Consider the following 25,777-nt stretch of genomic DNA (forward strand, 5'->3'; position numbering starts at 1 on the left):
GGTGCTGTTTGTTGTGCAAGGTATGTCCAAACTATCGGTTGTTGTACGACTATAATGGTTATTTGGGTTCAGTGCACTAAGGGAGGTTTTAATGTTTTCTTGATGGGTTAAGGTGTTACCGAGCGATCGCCAACGGCGCTACTGTTTTGTGTGTGTGTATACGTTTCCAAAACACGTTGGGAGTGTCTAAAGTGACAAGCGTAGAGAAGGTACCCTTTTAAATCTCTGTTTTAGCGTATCTCTGTCGGTTTATTATGTGAATTGTAATGAGGCTCCGTTGTTATGTTTGCCAGCGTCCAGTGACCCTGGTGAATGCGTGAAGCACGGAAACACTGTCTACTCACCCAATCGCTAGCTTGCAAAAAGGTATGTTATGGCTTTAAATTATAATGTGTTTGATAAAAAGCAAAACTTGTAACAAAGTTATGTGCTTCATGGTCTTTGCTGAAAGAAGTAATGGTAGGAGGTTTTTTCTTCCAGTAAATCTACCGGCTTACGTCTGGTTAGGATTTAACAGTATTTAATTTATGGGTCTTGTGTTTGCTGTGTGTGCGCGTGTATTTAGTAGCTATATGTAAATAGACTGACTGATTATGACTTTTAGGCGCACAGAGCACTCAACTGGGTCTCTTGTTTCTTTTTTGTTTGTTTGTTTGTTTTTATAGAGGCTACAGCAATCAGATTGTCGGCTGCTGTTCTCTTAAATGTGTTTGAATGTGTATGTATGTGCAGGTGCTGCTTCTTAGATACTTTTTCGTTTGGTTTATTGATTTATTGTTGTTTTTCTTTTACCACTAGCCGGCGGGCTGTCAAAGATGTGTGTCTAGTGTACTGATTGTGGCCACTGGCTAGTGGTTTCTTCTTTTTGTCTGTCTTCCCCCCCCCCCCTTTTCCTACTAATAGCCTAATGTGGATTGGGCCCATAGGATAGATTAGCCTACCAGGCTCTAGTTTGGTTTCCTTAGAGTGTTTTCACCCATTTGGAACCGATGTGTGCAGTGTAATGCTGTGAAGTGTGCATCTGGTGTAATAGCTCCACTAGCAATGTTGTCGTGGTGTGTAAGCTGAGTTTGTAGTGTTTGTTCTACTCTAAAGTGGTGTGCCTTAGCTCACGTGTGGTATTGAAACCTAGGCCTGTTTAAGCTTACATTCTGGTGACTCACTCTACTATGGCTTATCCCTGTTAAATGATGAATTTGTGTGTTATTTATTAACTATCTAAAGCGACTTATTTTTAACTAAGATAAAATAAACATTGTATCTTTTTACTTTGCTAAACCAAGCCTGTGCGTGTTTCTTTATAACAGAGTCCCCTTGTTCTTCCAGTCTTGTCCAAGGGGTGGCGTAGTCAACACTGCCATCGCCCCACTGGGGGGGGGCAACATATATAAAAGATGATGCGTGGTATTTATACGCATCCTCTCTCCATTGAAGTTAATTGGAAGGATTGGCGTATCATATGCACGCAAAATTGGACTTTGGCGTATGCATTACACACTATTACTCTCCACGCACGGCGCCGTCTTTGATTTAAAACAAGTACTCACGGTCTCGCTGCCATAGCTATAAAGTTTGTGTGAACTCATCTTTCTTTATATAGACTCATAGCCTTTTCTGTCAAATGGTTCGCCCGCTGATGTGCCTCGAGATAGTAATTAAACAAAAAGCTAACAACCATGAAAACTTTATTGATGAAAACACTTCCATACACTGGCCAGAGGAGAACTGGTCCCCCGAATGAGCCTGGTTTCTCCCAAGGTTTTTTCTCCATTTCTGTCACCTGTGGAGTTTTGGTTCCTTGCCGCTGTCGCCTCTGGCTTGCTTAGTTGGGGACACTTTCCAGCGATATCGTATACTATTTGAACTTAACTGACGGTGATATCACTGAATTCATTGATGAACTGCCTTTAACTGAAAATTGATTGTTTACAATAATGCGTTACTTACACACTATTGGTCTGTTTAAATACTGTGCAGTTGCTTTGACACAATCTGTATTGTTAAAAGCGCTATATAAATAAAGGTGACTTGACTTGACACTGGGTGTAGGCTATAACAACTTAAGTATTTTATGTGTAAAATTTTAAAGTAAAGTAAAAAATGCAATTTTAATACTAAATCAGATTTTATATTAAATGTTCATATAAAATTTTCTATTTGTAATTAAACTGCGATGTAAAAAAGCTTTTTGCGTGGTGCCCACTAGCGGTACGAACCGTCAGCAGCGGTAAGGTATAGCTAAGAGCGCTCCAGACCAACCTTACCAACGTATGACTTACAGAAGGTATACTTAACAAAGAAGGTTTCGGAAAACACATATTAACGATAAGGTACTTCTTAAGGTACAACTTAAGAACGACGTAGCGTTAAGGTGATTTCGGAGAACGCAGCCCAGAGCGGTACAGACGAACATTTATTCGGCATGATGGTTCAGACCGTAAAGACAGGCTGAGTTGAAAAGTGGCTTTTCCGGGCCGCTCACGCACAAATATTAAAGCATAAGCACTCTTTTCATGAAATAAAATCTGGCTTTATTTATTTATTTTGATTTTTTAAACAGAACGAAATCATCATCATCATAATAACACGATCAAACCGTGTGTCATTTTTCTTTTATTTATTTCTGATACTATTTAAATTTTCTGTAAAATCAAACTTTCATCCAAATAATATTCCAAGCTCAGAGTCAGAAATAACAGTTTTGATCTGATCATCTTAAATCCTCTGGGTCTGAGGGCAGATTAGTATGGAGATTAATCCTAATGAACATGCTGCTACAATTGAAACAATTACATTAAAGTTATTTAAACAGTGTATTTCTATATAACTCCAGCAGCGTGCATCCTCCTTTAGGTCAGGACTGGCGAAGGCACCGCGGACAAACGCTTAGCTCCCTCACATGTCTATAACAGGAACATCAGATCGTATGACATAATATGTCGTTATTACGAGAAAAATATGTCGTTTTAACGAGAAAATTATGTCGTTTTAACGAGAAAAGATCTCGTTTTAACGAGAAAATATGTCGTTTTAACGAGAAAAGATCTCGTTTTTACGAGAAAAGATGTCGTTTTAACGAGAAAAGATCTCGTTTTTACGAGAAAAGATCTCGTTATAACGACATAGCTGAGTGGGAAAAAAAATAAGTGTGTGGCAGCAATGCGTCACCGTAAATTACAGATGCTTTTAAAGAACTTTCCAATATACATTTTACGGTAGCTTAAATGTTAACCATGAATTCGTTGTATTCCCATTTGTAAAATAGGCTAATTTATTGTTGTAGTCTAACCCGATCTCATGACGAAGGTGCGTATACTGCCCTCCAAAGGCAAAGTGCAGTAACTACGCCAACACTGAAACTGAGAAAAATGCCTTTAAAGTTTTTAGACCAGCTAGTCAAACATGTTGAAACTCTCGTTTCTCTGAAACGGGACACGATTTAACCAGGAGATTTTGCCACAAGACAAGACAGTTGTCACAAAGTCCATTTTAACCCTTAACTCAATTTCGACCAAATGTGTAGTTAGAGCGCTTTGCCTTTGGAGGGCAGAATAGCACGATTTTCTGTTTCTATTTGGCTTAATATTTATAGGATATGTAAAAATTTACATTCACATGCAAAAGACTGATTCATACACTGTGTAATCTTCATGAAGAATGCCTTTGATTTTGCAATTACTAAAAACCAGCAAGAGAAGAATATTACATATTACATATAGTTCTTATATGCTTTAAACTAAAAAGCAGTGTTTATTTAAGTGTTAATATTTAAGAATATTTAATAAATAACACATTTTGCACAAACCTCCCTTTTTATTCTTATTTTATTTTAATTAGGGTCAAGAATATTCTCCAGTGAGAACATAAACCACAGTTTGAAACAAATCTCCCTTTTTATTTTCATTTTATTTGTGTTTTTATTTTTTATTTCCATTTTATTTAGGGTTATTCTCCAATTAGGGTATTCTCCAGTGAGAACATATACCATATTTTGGAACAAATATACATTTTTATTCTCATTTTATTTTATTTTAGTTTATTTAGGGTTAAGAATATTCACCAGTGAAAACATTAACCATATTTTGAAACAAATATCTGTTTTTATTTTCATTTTATTTGTTTTTATTTTATTTAGGGTTAAAAATATTCTCCAGTGGAAACCAATATTTTATTTTATTTTATTTTATTTTATTTTATTTTATTTTATTTTATTTTATTTTATTTTATTTTATTTTATTTTATTTTATTTTATTTTATTTTATTTTATTTTATTTTATTTTATTTTATTTTATTTTATTTTATTTTATTTTATTTTATTTTATTTTATTTTATTTTGGGGTTTTCTCCAGTGGGAACAAATAGCACATTTTGCACATATTTATTTTATATTTAATTATTTCATTTTGGGAATATTCTCCAGTGAGAACATATACCACATTTTGGACATATTTCTTTTCTTTAGATTATTTTTACTTCCTTTCACAATTCAATGTTACAAAATAGTTACAAAAATTATAATTAAAAAATAAATAAAATAGTTACATAAAAAATAAAATAGTTAAAAAAAATAAAAAGGTTACAAAAAATAATAATTAAAAATTAAATAAAATTGTTACAAGAAAAAAAAATAAAAGTTACAAAAAAATTATAATAAAAAATAAAATAAAATGGTTACAAAAAATAAAATAAAATAGTTTAAAAAAATAAAATAAAAATGTTACAAAAATAATAATTAAAAAAATAATAATTACAAAAATGATAATAATAAAAAAATAATAATATGGTCAATGTGACCATTGCATGCGGTTCTGTGCTAAAACCGGCGGTGCTCAGTGAGTGTCTGTGCGGTGGCGGCGCCCTCTGCTGGATCGCGCCGGCACATGCGCAGTGAGGCGCGCACACTCCTCCCTCAGCAGCGTGTCTCTTCTCTTCTGTTTGTAAAAATAAAACAAGATTGACTGTATTTAGTGTACGTTAGATATGTTTCCATTAGCGTTTAATTTGAGGTTCGGAAGGGCTTGTGATCATCTCCTTGTCTTTGTTTCGTTCTGTGGACGCGTTTGGACTCGACAGTGACGCGTTTCTACAGTAAATGTGTTCAAGTGTTCGACTTCTGGATCACTATCAGACTTTACTGCTTTGACAACCGACTGGTAAGAGTTTTGTCTTGTAGATTATTGTTTATTACATATATCTAAGATGAAATCCAGCGGTGTAAAGCGTGTTCAGGCCTGTTTGTTTGATTAAAATATTCGCGACAGTCTTTCATCATCATCCTCCATATTAAACTGGTTCAGTGACTCACAGCAACAGAATGAACAGAAGTTCAGTCGATTATTAATAGAAGTTTCAGCTTTTAGTCAGAGAATCAGTTTATATGCTGGACACATTATTAACACTCCGTCATTTCAGAAATCGTGTCGAAAAACGAGTATGTTGACTAGTTAACACTTTACTTCAGTAAAGACTGCAGCATATTTGACGTGAGGTATATTTTTGTGGTTCTTTATTCTTAATAATTACAAAAAACAATTAATAATCATCGTTTTTAATGTATATAGTTTCAAAGGAATTTTTAAGCTGTATATAAGCTATATATATATATATATATGTTAATTATTTATATAATAAATATTATGTAATATTAGTGTAACTATATTTACTTTTTTATGTAAATATTTATAAAAATAGAAATATATTTATATATATAATACATGTTGATTATATAATGAATATTATGTAATATTAGTGTAATTATATTTACTTTTTATGTAAATATTTATATAAAAAATATTTATATATATAGTACATGTTGATTATTTATATAATACATATTATGTAATATTAGTGTAATTATATTTACTTTTGTTATGTAAATATTTATAAAAAATAGAAATGTATTTATAATAATTTATTTATTAATAAATATATATTCATAATCAATTAAGGAGTTTATTCATAGTAAAAGTGTGTTGACCTGTTTGTTTTATTGTATAGTGTTTAATAGAGGCGCTAAAACCTTTTAATAAGAAGGGGAAAAATCAGTCTTCATTGAGAGCTGAAGAGATACAAGTTAAATGTTTTACATATTTTTTTTAATGTAATTAAACAAAATGTAAATTAATACATTTGTGTATATATGCAAAAATGCTAATATAAAATGATGATGATAATAATATTAATTATTACAAAATTGTTACAAAAAATAATTATAAAAAATTGGTTACAAAAAATATATAAAAAAATAATAAAATAAATAAAATAAATAAAAAAAGTTAAAAATAATAAAAATAAAATAGTTAGAAAAAAAATAGAAAAATAATTAAATAAAATAGTTACAAGAAAAAAAATAGCTACAAAAAAGAATAAAAATAAATAAAACAAATAGTTTAAAAATATATAAGGTATAATATATATGTATATAAATATATATAAAAAATAATAAAAAATAAAATATAAATATTTTTTTATTTTATTTATTTAAATTAATAAATTCGTGTATATATGCAATATATGCAGTATATATTTATGTAACTGTTACATATAAGTTTATTTTCTTTTTTGAAACAATTTTTTGCTTGATTTCAACTTATATATATATATATATATATATATATGAGATGATGATGATAATAATATTAATAAACCTCTATTTTATTTTTTATTTTTTTGTTTGAATTTTTTGCTTCGTATTAATATTTTTTATTTATATTTAAATAACTTTTATATATAACTTTTGCAAAATATTTAACCATTTTTGCAAAATATAAATACATAATATCACAGACAAATATATTTCAAATATATAAAATTGCTAAAATAAAATGACGATGATAATGATAATAATAATAATGATAATAATAATAAAACTACCTCTTTTTTTGTTTTACAATTTTTGCTTTATTTTTGGCCAGAAATTTTATATATATATATATATATATGTATGTATGTATGTATGTATATATAATTTTGCAGAATTGCTAAAATAAAGTAATGATGATCTACAATATTTTTTTGTTTTACATTTTTTTTGCAATAACAACAGCAAAAAAAAAAAAATAATAATTATTTTTTTTTTTTATATATATGTGACCCTGGAGCACAAAACCAGTCTTAAGTCGCTGGGGTATATTTGTAGCAATAGCCAAAAATACATTGTATGGGTCAAAATTATTGATTTTTCTTTTATGTCAAAAATCATTAGGAAATTAAGTAAAGATCATGTTCCATGAAGATTTTTTTGTAAAATTCCTACTCTAAATATATCAAAATGTAATTTTTGATTAGTAATATGCATTGTTAAGAACTTAATTTGGACAACTTTAAAGGTGATTTTCTCAGTATTTAGATTTTTTGCATCCTCAGATTCCAGATTTTCAAATAGATGTATCTCAGCCAAAAATCGTCCTATCCTAACAAAACATATATCAATAGAAAGCTTATTTATTGAGCTTTCATATGATGTATATATCTCAGTTTTGTCAAATTTAACCTTATGACTGGTTTTGTGGTCCAGGGTCACATTTATAAAAATATGATAATGCATTCAGCAGACGCTTTTATCCAGGTGAATCAAACATCTCATATTTGCTTGAAAGCTTTTTAATTAAATGTTAGAAATCAGTGCACTATTATATATTCATATATTTGACCGTTAATCCTAAAAAGTAGTGTGTTTGTGATTGTTCTCCAGTGTTGAGCGTAATGGAGGCGGTGCTGAAGAGACTCCAGACACTGAGCGCAGATCAGCTGAGAGGCGAGCTCAGCGGCGCCGGAGTCAAATGCGGCCCGATCACAGCCACCACCAGGAGCATCTTTGAGAAGAGACTGGCTCGAGCTCTTCTAGAAACACAGACGGATGGCAGCGACGAGGCCGCGGTGCATTCTGGGAACTCGCGTCCTGCTGAGGAGCTCCAGCAGCCAATCAGTGAGCAGAACAAAGAGGAAGCGACTCACGAAGCGGAAACCCCAGAGACGGAGTCGTCCTCAGAGAGTCCGAGTGTTTATTACGGCGTGTGTCCGCAGCCGGACGACCCAGCGGCTGAAGAAGGTCTGTGTTCTTTGTAGACAGATACGTATAATACAATATTACTCCAGTTAAAGTAAAAGTACTCCTTTTTAAATTTTTTCTCGAGTGAAAGTACAAAAGTACTACATCTGTGAACTTAAGTTAAAAAGTACTTAACTGTTTAGCAATTTTATAGGCTACTTAATTTAATTTTATATTAGCATATATTTTTTAATAATCCTCCTGTTCAAAAAGCCTTGGATTTTCCCAAAATAACCACTAGCCTATATGGAGTCAAGATCTATTTTTATTGCTGATATGGACTACGTTAACGAGAGTGATGTTGTTCACTGTGAAGATGTACCTGAGAGAAAACTGATTTGACCATCTCGTTTTCACCAGTAAGAAAAAAGTGTTTTAAAGCTTGTTGTTTTGCAGAACATCACAGTTATGAATGATATGAGAATAAGGCCTGAAGTTAGGAAGAACATTTTAAGGAAAATGTAATTATATTTTCATAATATGTTTCTTTTTTCTCAAACATTGTGGTGTAAAAGCACCCCTGGACAAACGCCCCCAGACGACATCACTTCCCACTTTGATCATTACTGTAGTTACCATCTGAACATCACATCTTTTCTTTTTCCCTCAGATGTAAATCTGTCTAGGTGGTTGATTATAAATATTTTGGTATAATATTTGCTCAAAAACATGTATTATTATTATGTTGAAAAAAGCTGAGTATATTTTTTTCAGGTTTCTTTGTTGTATATAAAGTTCAGAAGAACAGTATTTATCTGAAATAGAAATCATTTGTAACATTATAAAAGTCTTTACCATCACTTTTGATCAATTTAAAGCGTCCTTGCTATATAAAAGTATTTTCTCTATAAATGATACTGACTCCAAGCTTCTGAATGGTATATTGTATGATGTTACAAAAGCTTTTTATTTCAGATAAATGCTGATCTTTGTTTCTATTCATAAAAAAATCCTGAAAAAATTTACTCTATTGGTTTATTGATAATAACAATAATAAAAATGTTTCTTGAACAGCAAATTAGCATGTTAAAATGATTTCTGAAGGATCATGTGACACTGAAGACTGGAGTATTGTAGAATGCGCACTCTGTGCCTCCGAAGGTTTCGCGCGATCATTAAAACGAAACCAAAAGTCAAATACACACGTGCATTCAAAAGCAATTTTAATAGCCCACGTTTAGAGAGTGACTCCCCAATGCGCGCAAATTAGGCTACATAAAATAAATAGGCTGTTATTAGTATGTGAGCTATAATAAGTTGTGTAGTTGTTTATAACTCTGTATCATGCTTGAAAATTCGTTTTCTATTTGCATTTTGAATATTGAAAGAGTAGCCTACTTTGAGTATGGCTGCATTTATTGTCTACACGACTAAGAAAGAACTGTGTCGTTTATTTTGTGTTCTTTCTACTGTAGATTTTTAAAAAATGCAGTGGTTGCCTGTAATTTAAATGGCTGAACCTATAATAGAAAACATAAACATCTTGTTCATGTACTCATATTTTAGTATTTTTAGTATTTCCACTACATACCAATTTGTTTAATAATATTTTTTTAAATTAAATTTTGTTTAATATTTATTTTTATAAAAAAAAAAAAAACAGGCAAGCAAAATATTTTGTTTAAACAATGCTCTTAAGTGTATGGTTACATGTAAATAAAAAGTTGTTTGTGTTTGCAGGTGTATGGTAACAGAAAACCAGAAATCAGAATATCTGCCGAGGTTTTAAGTCACTCAAAAAATTTTAAAGTCTAAAGTCTATTTTTTTTTAAGCCTGAATTAGATTTAATTCAATCAGACAAATATCTACCTGTTTATTTTAGTATGATCATTACATATATAAATGATTAAAAAAAGCTAATAATAATAATAAAAAAGCATTTCTATAAATGTTATATCGCAAGAAATATCGTTATCGCGATATTCAACAACAATATCGCATATCGCTTATTTTCCCAATACCTTGCAGCCCTAGTTCTTTGTGTTTCTGAAAGTGTGTTTTATTGTGTCCGGTGCTGATGAAGTGATTTGTGATGGTTTCAGGTTCGCCGCACGTCTACGTCAATAAGACGAAAGCGCTGAAGGTCGTGATGAAGCTAAAGGGCAGTCGATTCAAAGCCTTCGCTAATAAAGAAGATGCTGAGAACTTTGCTAAAGGTGTCCGTGTGTCGCCACACAAACCCTCTCCTGAGAAAACCAGCGCAGGTCAGTCCAACTCTCACATACAAACATGTAGGACCCTGTCCTGTGACCAGAAAACCAGTCTTAAGTAGCACGGGTTTATTTGTTGCAATAGCCAACAATACATTGTATGGCTCAAAATTGTACGTTTTTCTTTTATGGCAAAAATCATTAGGATATTAAAGGAGCACTCCACTTTTTTTGGAAATAGGCTCATTCTCCAACTCCCCCCGAGTTAATAAGTTGAGTTTTACCGTTTTGAAATCCATTCAGCCGTTCTATTCTGGCGATATCACTTTTAGCATAGCTTAGCATAGATCATTGAATCCTATGAGACCAATAGCATCACGTTCAAAAACTACCAATGAGTTTCCATATTTGTCCTATTTAAAACTTGAGTCTTCTGTAGTTATATCGTGTACTAATACCACCGGAAAATGTAAAGATGTGGTTTTCTAGGTCGATAAGATTAGGAACTACACTCCCATTCCGGTGTTATAGTCAAGGAAAATTACTAAATATTTTTTCATAGTCGCACGTAGTAATTTTTAGTCGCAAATGCGAGTGAAATGGTCGCACTGTAGAGAAATTTGCTACCTTAAATATATTAAAACTTATTTTTTGACTCGTGATATGCATTGCTAAGTACTTCATTTGGACAACTTCAAAGGTGATTTTCTCAATATTTAAATTTTTTTGTGTCATTAGATTCCAGATTTTCTAATATTTGTATCTCAGCCAAATATTGTCCTATCCTAACAAATCCTTTATTTATTTATTTATTTATTTATTTATTTATTTATTTATTTATTTATTTATTTATTTTTCATTTTTTACTTGAATTTAGTTTTTGTTTTCCATTTGAATTTGTCTCCATACCATTCTTTTTTTTTTTCTTTTCTGGTTCTGGTTCTTTTTATTCTTTTTTTTTTTTTTTTTCTGGAATGCTTTTTTTGAAAAAAAAATTTCTTGATTCAATTTCTTCTGTTGAATATATTGATTGATTGATTGATTGATTATTTCTGGTTTTAATTTTTAAAACCATTCTATTTTTTTTCTCTCTCCATATGCTTTTTCCAGATTCTATTTTCCAGAGTTTTTTTAATTTTCTTTTAATTAAAAGGTTATTTTCTTTTCTTTTGATTATTTTTTTCAGGAGTATATTTTTCCCCCCGTTTTTATTATTATTTTTTGGATTTAGTTTGTTTGTTTGCTTTTTTTAAATAGTTTTAGATTCCATTTTTGCCTAGATTTTGCCCCCACCCTGTCAGGCATTCACAACAGCCACCATCACTTGTCACGAACACTGAAGCTCCACCCACCAGATCATCATCACCCGAATTCTAAACACCTGTTCTCAATCACCTCACCTGTTTAAATAGACCAAACCTTCAGAGACTCTTTGTCTGGTCTACTGTTAACATTCCCATGTCAACCACGGACGTCAGACCTCTCTTCCGGATATTCCTCTCTTCCAGCGAGATCTTTAAGGACTCATTTCCCACGATTGCTAAAGGACCGTCAGATAAGCCTTACCTGCCACCATTGACTTCATTTCCTGTTTCAATACTCAATCTGTTTAATAAACCACCATTACGTTTTACTTACCTCTGTTTCCAGTCTCATCTCTACGGATTCCTGACAGAAGACCAGACCGACTACAACAATGAGCACAGAGGAAACGGCTGTTCCAGATCAAACTTCGGAACTTGTGAATGCCTTAAGGGCGGCGTTTCCACCACCTCCACCGCCATCTGCCTCAGGAAGTCCCATGGCCATGCCGGCAATGTTTTCCGGCGAGGCGGCTGAGTGTAGCGGTTTTCTTCTACAAGTTGAATTATTCATCAAAATGCAACCTCATAAATTCACCACCGAGGATTCCAAAGTGGCGTTTCTCATCTCTCTCCTCTCCGGTAAGGCTCTACAATGGGCAAAATCCATATGGCAAGCCGAACATACAATCATCCACTCGTTTGATCAATTCACTACCCATTTCTCTGAAGTTTTCTGTATGAATACAGATGTATTATCCACCTCCGATCAACTGTTCCGTCTCCGACAAGGATCTTCTTCGATTACCGATTACACCTTGCAGTTCCGTACGTTGGCGGCGGCTAGCGGCTGGAACGAAACCGCACTGCTGGGTGCCTATCGACAAGGTCTCAACTCAAACATCCGTGCCGCGATGGCCCTTTACGATAACTCCATCGGGTTGGAATCTTTCCTCCAACGAACCACCCGGGTGTCCCAGCAACTAGCCACCTGCCAGCCCACTCTAACCGCTCCTCAGTCCGTCTCTGTGGCAGCTGCAACTCCAGCACCAGAACCCATGCAAATTGATTCAACCCGGTTATCTCAGATGGAAAGGAATCGACGCATCACCATGGGACTTTGTTTGTACTGCGGACAATCAGATCACCTCATCAGAAACTGTCCAGTCCGACCCCCACGCCCGGTGGTGAGTACCATCTGTTCAGACATTGAAACTACCTCACTCTCCTTAATACCCGTAACCATATATACTGCTGATCATTCGGTATGTGTCTCTGCTCTGGTTGATTCAGGCTCTGCTGGGAACTTCATCACGCAAGAATGTTTAGAATTACTCCACGTCAAACGTTTACGCCACAACCATGAATACGCCGTCAAAACCATCCAAGGAAAGCCACTTGGGCGTGGGAGAATTCGCCACTCGTCACCATTTCTCACCCTACAAGTCGGTTTGTTTCATACGGAACGGATTAAATTTCTGGTGCTGGAGGATTCCACCGTGAGTATCATCCTAGGTCGTCCCTGGTTACAACATCATCAACCCGAGTTCCGCTGGGATCCCTGCGATGTCATACGTTGGAGTAATCACTGTCACCAACACTGTCTGTCTCAGTTACCAGCTCCAAGCTCCACATCCATACCCATATCATCCACCATGGTTGAAAGTCCCGAACCTGCTTGTCTCCCGGAGATCCCAGCGGAATATCTGGAATACCAGGATGTATTCAGCAAAGCAGCTGCCACACAACTACCACCTCATCGGCCATGGGACTGTGCCATCGATCTGCTGCCCGGGGCACAGCTCCCTAAAGGAAAGATATATCCTCTGTCCATCCCAGAGCGCCAGGCGATGGAGGAGTATATTGCTGAAGCCCTGAAGCAAGGTTTTATCCAACCCTCCACCTCACCAGCCGCTTCCAGCTTTTTCTTCGTGGGTAAGAAGGATGGAGGTCTCAGGCCCTGCATCGATTACAGACACCTAAACTCCCAAATCATCCAACAACCCTATCCGTTACCACTCGTTCCTGCCACCCTCGAAGAACTTCGTGGAGCCCAAGTCTTCACGAAGTTGGACCTGCAGAGTGCTTATAACCTCATTCGTATTCGGGCGGGAGACGAGTGGAAGACGGCCTTCATTACTCCGTCAGGGCACTACGAGTATCAGGTCATGCCCTATGGGTTATCCATCAGTCCCTCAGTCTTCCAAACATTTATGAATGAGGTGTTCCGGGAATATCTCCATCGTTTTGTGGTTGTCTACATTGACGACATTTTGATTTATTCCCGGAACCAGGCCGAACATCGCCAGCACGTCCGACAGGTCCTCCAGAAACTCCGCCAACACCAGCTGTTCCTCAAACTTGAAAAGTGTGAATTCCATCAACCATCAGTACAATTCCTGGGATACAACATCAATGCCGAGGGTGTGCAGATGAATCAGGACAAGGTGAAAGCCATCCAGACTTGGCCCCAGCCCAATACTGTTAAGGAACTCCAACGTTTCCTCGGATTCTCCAATTTCTACAGACGGTTTATCCAGAACTACAGCTCCATCACCGCTCCTTTGACCTCCCTCCTGAAAGGTAAACCCAAACATCTAGCCTGGAATTCCTCTGCCCACGAAGCGTTCCAACAGCTTAAAAACATCTTCAGTACTGCTCCCTTATTACATCATCCTGATCCGGAACGTCCTTTCTTCCTGGAAGTCGATGCGTCAACGGTAGGAGTGGGAGCAGTACTCTCTCAAGCGGCTGGTGAATCCTCACTCCTCCGTCCCTGTGCCTACTTTTCGAAGAAACTTACTCCGGCGGAGCAAAATTATGATGTTGGCAACCGAGAGCTTCTAGCCATCAAACTGGCTCTGGAGGAGTGGCGACATTGGCTGGAAGGTGCTGTTCATCCATTTACCATAATCACTGATCACAAGAATCTGCAATATCTTCGAGAAGCCAAACGTCTTAACCCTCGACAGTCCAGATGGGCATTGTTCTTCACACGTTTCAACTTCAGAATTACCTACCGTCCTGGATCCAAGAATGTTCCTGCTGATGCACTCTCCCGACAGTTCACTACAGACTCTCCCTCCGAACCTGAATCCATTCTTCCTCCACAAATCATTGTCAGTCCCATCATCTGGAACATTGATCAAGAGATTAGTCAAGCCACCCTCCAAGAGCCAGCTCCGCCGGAATGTCCAGAAGGAAGGATCTATGTTCCCAGCTCCCAACGTCCCTTCCTTCTGGACTCCATCCACCAATCTCTGGGCTCTGGACACCCGGGCAGCAGAAGGACCCTCTCGCTTCTCCAACCTCGTTACTGGTGGCCGAGTATGCGCCAAGATACCATCAGGTACGTCCAAAGCTGTTCAGTCTGTGCCATGTCTAACTCCCCTCGACATCTCCCCACAGGAAAACTGGTGCCATTACCTATTCCACAGAGGCCCTGGTCCCACCTAGGAGTAGACTTTGTCACCGATCTACCCCTCTCCGACGGTAACACCTGCATCCTGGTTGTGGTGGACCGCTTCTCCAAATCCTGCAAATTCCATCCCCTGAAGGGTCTTCCCACGGCCATGGAGACGGCGGAAGCTCTATTCCACATCATCTTCCGTCATTTCGGTCTCCCGGAGGAGATTGTTTCGGACCGGGGTCCTCAATTCATCTCACACGTCTGGAAATCCTTCTTCAAACTGTTGGGTATCTCTGTTAACCTCTCTTCTGGTTATCATCCACAGACGAATGGCCAGACTGAACGGAAGATCCAGGAGCTTGGACGCTACCTTCGGGCATACTGTTCCAACGATCAGCACAATTGGAGCAGGTTCCTCCCGTGGGCCGAGTACGCACAGAACTCCCTTCGCCAGGACACCACCGGATTAACACCATTTCAGTGCGTACTCGGGTACCAGCCTCCGCTGTTTCCCTGGACGGAGGAACCCTCCAATGTCCCCTCTGTAGACCACTGGTTTCGAGAAAGCGAGAGAGTGTGGGACTCAGCTCATCAACATCTCCAACGGGCTATACGACGACACAAGGGTTTCGCAGACGTCAGACGCCGAATCGCTCCTCCCTTTCGACCTGGAGACAAGGTTTGGTTATCCACCAAGGACATCCGTCTGCGACTACCCTGCCGTAAGCTGAGTCCCCGCTATATTGGTCCATTCAAAATCCTGAGGCAGATCAACGACGTTACCTTTCAGCTTCAGCTCCCTCCAAGGTACCGAATTCATCCCACGTTCCATGTCTCCCTTCTTAAACCTTTTTCTCCCTCTGCCACAGATCCCACAAGAGCTGAAGCTGAACCTCCTCCATCCGAGATCTTAGACCAACCCTCCATCTACACAGTGCATGAGATCTTGGATTCACGACGTCGAGGTGGCCGCCTGCAATATCTCGTGGATTGGGAGGGGTATGGTCCTGAAGAACGTTCCTGGGTGGCAAGAGATGATGTTCTAGACCCCACTCTCCTACAAGAATTCCACCGTCGCCACCCAGATCGTCCAGCCCCTCGTGGTCGCGGCCGTCCTCGACGTCGTGTTGGGGCGTCGGGAGCCGCCCCTGGAGGAGGGGGTAATGTCAGGCATTCACAACAGCCACCATCACTTGTCACGAACACTGAAGCTCCACCCACCAGATCATCATCAACCGAATTCTAAACACCTGTTCTCAATCACCTCACCTGTTTAAATAGACCAAACCTTCAGAGACTCTTTGTCTGGTCTACTGTTAACATTCCCATGTCAACCACGGACGTCAGACCTCTCTTCCGGATATTCCTCTCTTCCAGCGAGATCTTTAAGGACTCATTTCCCACGATTGCTAAAGGACCGTCAGATAAGCCTTACCTGCCACCATTGACTTCATTTCCTGTTTCAATACTCAATCTGTTTAATAAACCACCATTACGTTTTACTTACCTCTGTTTCCAGTCTCATCTCTACGGATTCCTGACACACCCACCATTTACTATTTATGGATTAATTTTTTTCCCCTGGTTTTAATTATTTATTTATTTTTTTCGTTTTGTCTATTTTCCGTTTTCTGGTTTCAGTATTTTAAGTGTTACTTTTTCTGCATTCCATTTAAAAGGTTAAATTAAATTTAACTGATCACAAATCATGTCTAATTAATAAAACTTATGAAACTTACACAATTTTTATACAGTTTTTAAATATTATTATTTTTATTTATTTTATTTAGTTTTTAAAAAATCCTGTTTTCTAGATTTTTTTTTTTTCTTCTTAATTTCAGTTTTTAGTTGTACTTTTTCTGGATTCAGTTTTTTAATGGTTTAATTAAATTTCAATAACAAAAAGCATGTCTAGTTTGACTTTAATAATTAATTATTTTATAATTTAATAATTTATTACAGTTTTCAGTAGCATGCTTTAGTCTTTAAATAAATTGTGTGTTGTTTGAACTTAAGTTTGCTGTATTTATGGTTTACTGTTAAAATTGAAACATGAATAAATAATTGTGATATTCCTTTAACATAAAACTTATTATTATTACTACATTTGTACATTCTACTGAAATTTTTGTTTTAATTGCATTTTTGAAAAATTGAGACTTATGACTGGTTTTGTGGTCCAGGGTCACATATTGAGACACAACGAGCATCACGTCGCCTACAGATTCACATTTATATTCACACACTCGTCCACATCTGATTCAGTCTGCAGACCTGCATTTGATTGATTGATACAAAATTTACACTGTAAATTAAAATTTTATGACTGGATTCTTTGATTCTCTTTGTTTTCTTCATGACTGAGATCGTAGTTGTCTAGACATGAAGCTTGTTAAGATGTCCCATGTGAAGTGCATGATGTGTTATTGATGGATGGTGTGTCCAGAGTGTCTGCTGAGTTCAGACGCAGTGAATCTGGAGAAGGCCAATGACTTTAAGAGTCCTCGAACACAAGACCTGACGGCCAAACTGCGCAAAACCGTGGAGAGAGGAGACGAGGGGACTTTCAGAGAACTCGTCTGGGGAAATCCACGATATCTCATCGGATCTGGTGACAATCCTACTATCGTGCAGGTGTGTTTTTTTGTTTTTGAAAGTGTTTGTCTCTTCTGCTCACAAAGGCAGTTTTTTTAATCAGTAATACCAGGGTTCAAGTACTGGAATTTGACCTTTTGAACTTTAAGGTCTGGAAAAACCCTTGAAAACAGCAACATTCCTGAAGAGATACTTGAAAACTGCTTGAATTATTAACCCGCGGCTACAAATAACTATTGTTCCTAAATGTTTAATAACTCTTGAACCGCTAATCCAATTTGAATGCTTTAGAAGGTAAAAAAAGTAAAAGTCTTGTAATGCACAAATTGATATCACATTTGTCTCATTTGGATATTCAGAGGCTCCATCACATTTTCTCAGCACTGATTCGTCAGATTAAACCAATGCATTTGGGTCCTCTGAGCCAAACAGGAATGAATGTTGATGCTTAGTCCCACCCCTGTGCCCAGATTGGCTCAAACTGGCATCTATTCAACCAATAAACATAGGTTTTGGTTTTTTGAACCACCGATCAGCAAGTTTCTTTGGAAATGTGAACAAACGCAAAGTGAAAGTAAAATGCGTCTTGCGTGCATGAAAACAAATGCAAAATAAGACATTTGCATGACAGCATTCTTTGAAAAAGCACAGAAATACTCAGGACAGAGCTCTTTGACATAACACAAACCTAAAACAAGGATGAAACAGCAGGAATTTAGGTTTTGTTGTCACTAGGCGATGTCCCAGTAAAATAGATTCGGACGCAGACTACAGCCAGCAGATCCATCTATTTGGTTGTTATATTATGTAACTAATTCTTATATAGTTGATTATTTGTACTATTTTTTTTTTTCTGTTGCCCTCTGTATATTTATCTCTCATTTTGTGTGTACAGTCGTGGCCAAAAGTTTTGAGAATGACACCAATGTTAGTTTTCACAAAGTTTGCTGCTCAACTGCTTTTAGATCTTTGTTTCAGTCGTTTCTGTGATGTACTGGAATATAATTACAAGCACTTTATATGTTTCAAAGGCTTTTATCGACAATTACATGACATTTATGCAAAGAGTCAGTATTTGCAGTGTTGGCCCTTCTTTTTCAGGACCTCTGCAATTGGACTGGGCATGCTCTCAATCAACTTCTGGGCCAAATCCTGACTGATAGCAACCCATTCTTTCATAATCACTTCTTGGAGTTTGTCAGAATTAGTGGGTTTTTGTTTGTCCACCCGCCTCTTGAGGATTGACCACAAGTTCTCAATGGGATTAAGATCTGGGGAGTTTCCAGGCCATGGACCCAAAATGTCAACGTTTTGGTCCCCGAGCCACTTAGTTATCACTTTTGCCTTATTATTGTGCCGGTGCTCCATCGTGCTGGAAAATGCATTGTTCTTCACCAAACTGTTGTTGGATTGTTGGAAGAAGTTGCTGTTGGAGGGTGTTTTGGTGCCATTCTTTATTCATGGCTGTGTTTTTGGACAAAATTGTGAGTGAGCCCACTCTCTTGGATGAGAAGCAACCCCACACATGAATGGTCTCAGGATGCTTTACTGTTGGCATGACACAGGACTGATGGTAGCGCTCACCTTTTCTTCTCCGGACAAGCCTTTTTCCAGATGCCCCAAACAATCGGAAAGAGGCTTCATCGGAGAATATGACTTTGCCCCAGTCCTCAGCAGTCCATGCGCCTTGAACCCTGAAGCCTTCATTAACAATGCAGTTGGGATTAAGTTAATTTTCATGGCAAAGAAGGACTATGCAATTCATCTGATCACTCTTCATAACATTCTGGAGTATATGCAAATTGCTATTATAAAAACTTAAGCAGCAACTTTTCCAATTTCCAATATTTATGTAATTCTCAAAACTTTTGGCCACGACTGTAGTTTGTGAATAATTTGGACTGTTTATATTTTTGTTGCACAAGACAATTAGTGCAATTGTTTTCACTATTTTCTACACTGTTGGTGTTTATTGTTCATACTCAGATTTAAGAATATATTTATCTGAAAAATAAACTTTTTTTTTTTTTACTTTGTTTTGCTATTATATAACACTGTTTCTACTATGACTTTACTCCTGAAACATTTTTTGGACAGGTCTATATTGTCAATAAACTAAATAGGCCTGTTTTTCACTGAAAAGCACCTATAATAATATATGGAAATTTATGGCTATAACTTGCTTGGGGAATGCTATTTATGGACAATTTTATTTGGAAATGTAAAACACCTAAATACAAATTTCCAAAGAAAAAAATGCCAAACTTCAGGAGTTTTTGTTTGAGTACACAGTAAAAAAAAAAACACCCAGTTGTTGGTAGCGTTTTTCCTAAAATTCTAGAAATTCACTAATTTTTAGAGAAAACTAAAGGAAAATTGTCATTTTAAATTTGTTCTTATGTTTATATTGATATATGACAATTGATGCAGACTGCTAGAATAGGTCTGAAAGGAAAAATGTACAAGTGCCTCAGGTGCCCCAAAAGTCCTTGAAAGTCCTGGAATGAAATTTTACAGTGTCTGTACAAAACCTGTAATACAGCAAAAATTTTAAAATAATGTTAGAATTCAAAAAAGCTGTTTTCTATGAGAAAATCTGTTAAATTGTAATTTATTTCTGTGATGTGCAGCTGAATTTTCAGCATCATTACTCCAGTCTTCAGTGTCACATGATTCTTCAGAAATCATTCTAATATACTGATATGAAAACAATGGATAAAACACAATCATTCAAAAGTTTGTGATAAGTGTAAAAAAAACTAAATAAAAAAAGGAAAATTCATCAATGAGTAAAAAAATGTAAAATATTTTTTAAATTTAAAACAGCTGTTTTCTATGTGAATATCTGTTTAAGTGTAATTTATTTCTGTGATCAAAGCTGAATTTTCAGCATCATTACTCCAGTCTGTAAGTAAAAAAAAAAACTAAATAAGAAAAAAAGAAAATTCATCAAGGAGTAAAAATTTTAAAATATTTTTTAAATGTGAAACAGCTGTTTTCTATGTGAAAATCTGTAAAACTGTGATTTATTTCTGTGATGTGCAGCTGAATTTTCAGCATCATTACTCCAGTCTTCAGCGTCACATGATTCTTCAGAAATCATTCTAATATACTGATTTGTTGCTCAATAAACATTTCTGATTATTATCGATGTTGTTTTTGGAAGATTTTACAAGCATTTTTTTTTTTGTACAAATTAAATTTTTGGTTGAGCTGTTCTTTTAACACCAAGTATAATTTTCTGATGGTTCAGGAGGGCTGCAGATATAACGTCTTGCATGTAGCGGCCAAAGAGAACCAGGCGGGTATGGCTCGTCTGCTGCTGGAGACGCTGGAGGACCCTGAGTTCATGCGGCTCATGTATCCTGACGATCAGGAGCTCATGCTGCAGCAGCGAATACGATACATCGTCGACCTGTACCTCAACACTCCTGACAAAGCTGTGAGTAATTATTAGTAGTAGAATTAATATCTTACCGAAGCAGTGAGTGATTAAGTTGGCTTTCAACTTAATATTATTATTCTTCTGAGACTAAGATTTCTGACTAACTCCTCCTAGAGCTTTAACTCTCCAAACTCCAAACTCAGGCCAGATCTTCAGACTGATCGGACTCCAGCTGCTGGATCTGTTCAGACTGATCCGACTCACAGTTTTCCTAAAAATTACGAATAAAACTGGGAAAAATCCCATAGACTTACATTGAGGGAATGTTTAAATGATCAACACTATTCAAACTCACACTGACAAAACTCCCACAATCCCTTGAGACTCAATCAAACTTCCCTTCTATCAACTATATTTTTAGTATAATAAAACTCATTTAAATTATGCTAGAAACTTGCTGCTAATCATGCTAGAATCATGTTAACAACATGCTAATAAATTGCTAATCATGTTAAAATAATGCGAACTTACTAGTAACATAATAATTATGTTAGAAATATGGTAATTGTTAGAATCATGCTAACTACATGCTAATAACTTGCAAATTATGCTGAAAACATGCTAGTCGTGATAAAATCATGTTAGCAACATGTTAATAACTTACAAATTATGCTAAAAACATGTTGCTAACATGCTAGTTGTGATAAAAATCACGCAACATGTTAGTTGCATGTTAATCATGCTAGAAACATGCTAATCGTGATAAATTCATGTCAGCAACATGTTAATAACTTGCAATCGAGGTATGTTAGCAACATGTTAGAATCATGCTACAATATGCTAGTAACATGCAAATGATGCTAACAATATGTTAGCAACATGCTAATCATGCTAGCAACATGCTAACAACATGTTAGTAACTTGTTAATGATGTTAGCAATATGTTAGTGACATGCTAGTCATATTTGCAACATGCTAGTAACTTGCTAATCGTGCTAGCATGCTAGTAACTTACTAATCATGCTAACAACATGTTAGAAACATGCTAATCATGCTAACAACATACTAATAACTTGCAAATTATGCTAAAAACATGCTAATCGTGATAAAATCATGTTAGCAACATGTTAATAACTTGCAAATTATGTTAAAAACATGTTGCTAACATGCTAATTGTGATAAAATCACGCAACATGTTAGTAGCATGTTAATCATGCTAGAAACATGCTAATCGTGATAAATTCATACTTGCAAATTATGCAAATAACATGCTAATCGAGATTTGTTAGCAACATGTTAGAATCATGTTAAAAACATGCTAATAACTTGCAAATTATGCTAAAAACATAACTTGCAAATAATGCTGAAAACATGCTAATCGTGATAAAATCATGTTAGCAACATGTTAATAACTTGCAAATTATGTTAAAAACATGTTGCTAACATGCTAATTGTGATAAAATCACGCAACATGTTAGTAGCATGTTAATCATGCTAGAAACATGCTAATCGTGATAAATTCATACTTGCAAATTATGCAAATAACATGCTAATCGAGATTTGTTAGCAACATGTTAGAATCATGTTAAAAACATGCTAATAACTTGCAAATTATGCTAAAAACATAACTTGCAAATAATGCTGAAAACATGCTAATCGTGATAAAATCATGTTAGCAACATGTTAATAACTTGCAAATTATGTTAAAAACATGTTGCTAACATGCTAATTGTGATAAAATCACGCAACATGTTAGTAGCATGTTAATCATGCTAGAAACATGCTAATCGTGATAAATTCATACTTGCAAATTATGCAAATAACATGCTAATCGAGATTTGTTAGCAACATGTTAGAATCATGTTAAAAACATGCTAATAACTTGCAAATTATGCTAAAAACATAACTTGCAAATAATGCTGAAAACATGCTAATCGTGATAAAATCATGTTAGCAACATGTTAATAACTTGCAAATTATCTTAAAAACATGTTGCTAACATGCTAGTCGTGATAAAATCATTCAACATGTTAGTAGCATGTTAATCATGCTAGAAACATGCTAATCGTGATAAATTCATGCTAGCAACATGTTAATAACTTGCAAATTATGCTAATAACATGCTAATCGAGATATTTTAGCAACATGTTAGAATCATGCTACAATATGCTATTAACTTACAAATGATGCTAACAATATGTTAGTAAGATGCAGTATGCTAGCAACATGCTAACAACATGTTAGTAACTTGTTAATGAGGTTAGCCATATGTTAGTGACATGCTACTCATATTTGCAACATGCTAGTAACTTGTTAATCATGCTAGCATGCTAGTAACTTACTAATCATGGTAGCAACATGCTAGTCATGCTAGTAACTTGTTAATCATGCTAACAACATGCTAGTAACTTACTAATCATGGTAGCAACATGCTAGTCATGCTAGTAACTTGCTAATCATGCTAACAACATGCTAGTAACTTACTAATCATGGTAGCAACATGCTAGTCATGCTAGTAACTTGCTAATCATGCTAACAACATGCTAGTAACTTACTAATCATGGCAGCAACATGCTAGTCATGCTAGTAACTTGCTAATCATGCTAACAACATGCTAGTAACTTACTAATCATGGTAGCAACATGCTAGTCATGCTAGTAACTTGCTAATCATGCTAACAACATGCTAGTAACTTACTAATTATGGTAGCATCATGCTAGTCATGTTAGTAACTTGCTAATCATGCTAACAACATGCTAGTAACTTACTAATCATGGCAGCAACATGCTAGTCATGCTAGTAACTTGCTAATCATGGTAGCAACATGCTAGTAACTTACTAATCATGGTAGCAACATGCTAGTCATGCTAGTAACTTGCTAATCATGCTAACAACATGCTAGTAACTTACTATTCATGGCAGCAACATGCTAGTCGTGCTAGTAACTTGCTAATCATGCTAACAACATGCTAGTAACTTACTAATCATGGCAGCAACATGCTAGTCGTGCTAGTAACTTGCTAATCATGCTAACAACATGCTAGTAACTTACTAATCATGGCAGCAACATGCTAGTCATGCTAGTAACTTGCTAATCATGCTAACAACATGCTAGTAACTTACTAATCATGGCAGCAACATGCTAATCATGCTAACAACATGCTAGTAACTTACTAATCATGGTAGCAACATGCTAGTCATGCTAGTAACTTGCTAATCATGCTAACAACATGCTAGTAACTTACTAATCATGGCAGCAACATGCTAGTCATGCTAGTAACTTGCTATCTATCTATTAAAACTTTAAGCTTTTAAAACTACTTTAAACTTCAAACTATTTCACACTGAAAACTGTCAAACTTAATTAAAACAGTAATTTAAATTTTTTGGCCTGGTTTTTTCAAGCCAACTTAAAGTTTGTCTTGACAAATTTTTTAATCTAGTGATTAATAGTAGTACTAATATCTCACCGAAGCAGTGAGTACGTCATGCATATGTCACACTGACAGATCTGATGTGATGTGATGTTGTTCCCAGAGCAACGAGACGCCGCTGCACTTCGCGTGTAAGTTCGGCTGTCCGGAGGTGGTGGATGTTCTCTGTTCTCATCCCAGCATCGACAAACACTGCAGGAACAAATATGACCAGAAACCTTCCGCTGTAAGAAACTACAATCATATTGAACATGTCTCACTCTCACATGTAAAAATAACGGCCTGTGTTCATTTGGCAGATGATCTGTGAGCGCAAAAACAAGAGTAAGGAGGTGAAGCAGAAGATCATGGAGTATCTGGAAGGTCTGTTTCCATCGTGTCGCTCTGGTTTTGTCAGTGCAGTGATGTAGGATGTGTTTCACTGCTGGGTTTTTGGTGTTTTTGTCGCAGACAGATTTTACGTGCCGTTGTTGAGGGCCGCAGATAACACACTACATCCAGTCATCGGCGTTCCCTGGTGTTCCAGTTCACCAGAGTCCGGGGATCAGTTATTCAGTCCCAAAAAGATAATATACAGTCCCAAAAACCCAATGATGACCGTCAAGGCTTTTGCTGGACCTCTGAATTTATCAAAGGTACTTTATATCTCTTTGAATCTCATTTTTTATTGCAAAAATGAATGCCAATCAAAATAATGACGTTATTAATGACAAGAATTTTAAAGCAAATTTAATAATTTTTTATTAAATTATTATTTCTATTTAAAAATATAATGTTATGTTTTAAATAAATTAAAATAATGCTAATAAAATTATAGTGATTACAATTTCTGTTATTATTATATTTATAAAAATTATTAAAGTATTATAACATTTAAAAAAAATATTATTATAATATATATTTTTTTAGTTACTATTAGTAGTAGTAGTAGCAGTAATATTAAAAAGGGATTTTTAGGTACTACATTATTGTTGTCATTATTACAAACAATCATAATAATTATTTTTTATAATTTAAATAAATACAATTTATTGTTATTAAAATTATATTATATTACAGTTTTGTTAGCACAGAAGTTAGTATAATAATAATTTTAATAATAATTTAAAAATTAATAACATTATTATTATTTTCAATAGTAAAAATATAATGTTATTATTTTTTAAATAAATTGTTTTAAATATTGTTGTCATTATTACAAACAATCATAATAAATTATTATTTTAATAATTTACATAAATAAAATTTATTATTAAAATTATATTAGCACAAAAGTTATATTAATAATTTTAATATTTTTTTTTAACTAATAAAATTAATATTTTTATTATCATTGGTAATAATGATAATATTTTTAGTATTCATTTTATATTATATTATATTTAGTCATATTTTTAGATATCATAGTATTGTCATTATTATTACAAACTAGCAAATTGTTTTTAAAATGTA

General features: G+C 35.3%; 1 protein-coding gene across 1 annotated transcript in view; it reads left to right on the forward strand.

Moving 5' to 3' along the window:
- Positions 1-4,899: 4,899 nt before the first annotated feature.
- LOC141299236 (ankyrin repeat and LEM domain-containing protein 2-like) overlaps positions 4,900-25,777 on the forward strand; it is a 33,843-nt gene continuing 12,965 nt past the window's right edge. Inside the window, exons 1-8 of the mRNA XM_073829584.1 lie at positions 4,900-5,153; positions 7,694-8,050; positions 10,094-10,255; positions 17,358-17,545; positions 20,760-20,948; positions 24,429-24,551; positions 24,625-24,688; positions 24,776-24,960. Of these exons, the coding sequence (XP_073685685.1) occupies positions 7,705-8,050; positions 10,094-10,255; positions 17,358-17,545; positions 20,760-20,948; positions 24,429-24,551; positions 24,625-24,688; positions 24,776-24,960 (1,257 nt within the window). The 5' untranslated portion in view covers positions 4,900-5,153; positions 7,694-7,704. The remainder of the gene's footprint in view (positions 5,154-7,693; positions 8,051-10,093; positions 10,256-17,357; positions 17,546-20,759; positions 20,949-24,428; positions 24,552-24,624; positions 24,689-24,775; positions 24,961-25,777) is intronic.

This window comes from Garra rufa, chromosome 23 (genome assembly GCF_049309525.1).
Source record: "Garra rufa chromosome 23, GarRuf1.0, whole genome shotgun sequence".
In the NCBI taxonomy this organism is placed as follows: Eukaryota; Metazoa; Chordata; class Actinopteri; order Cypriniformes; family Cyprinidae; genus Garra; species Garra rufa.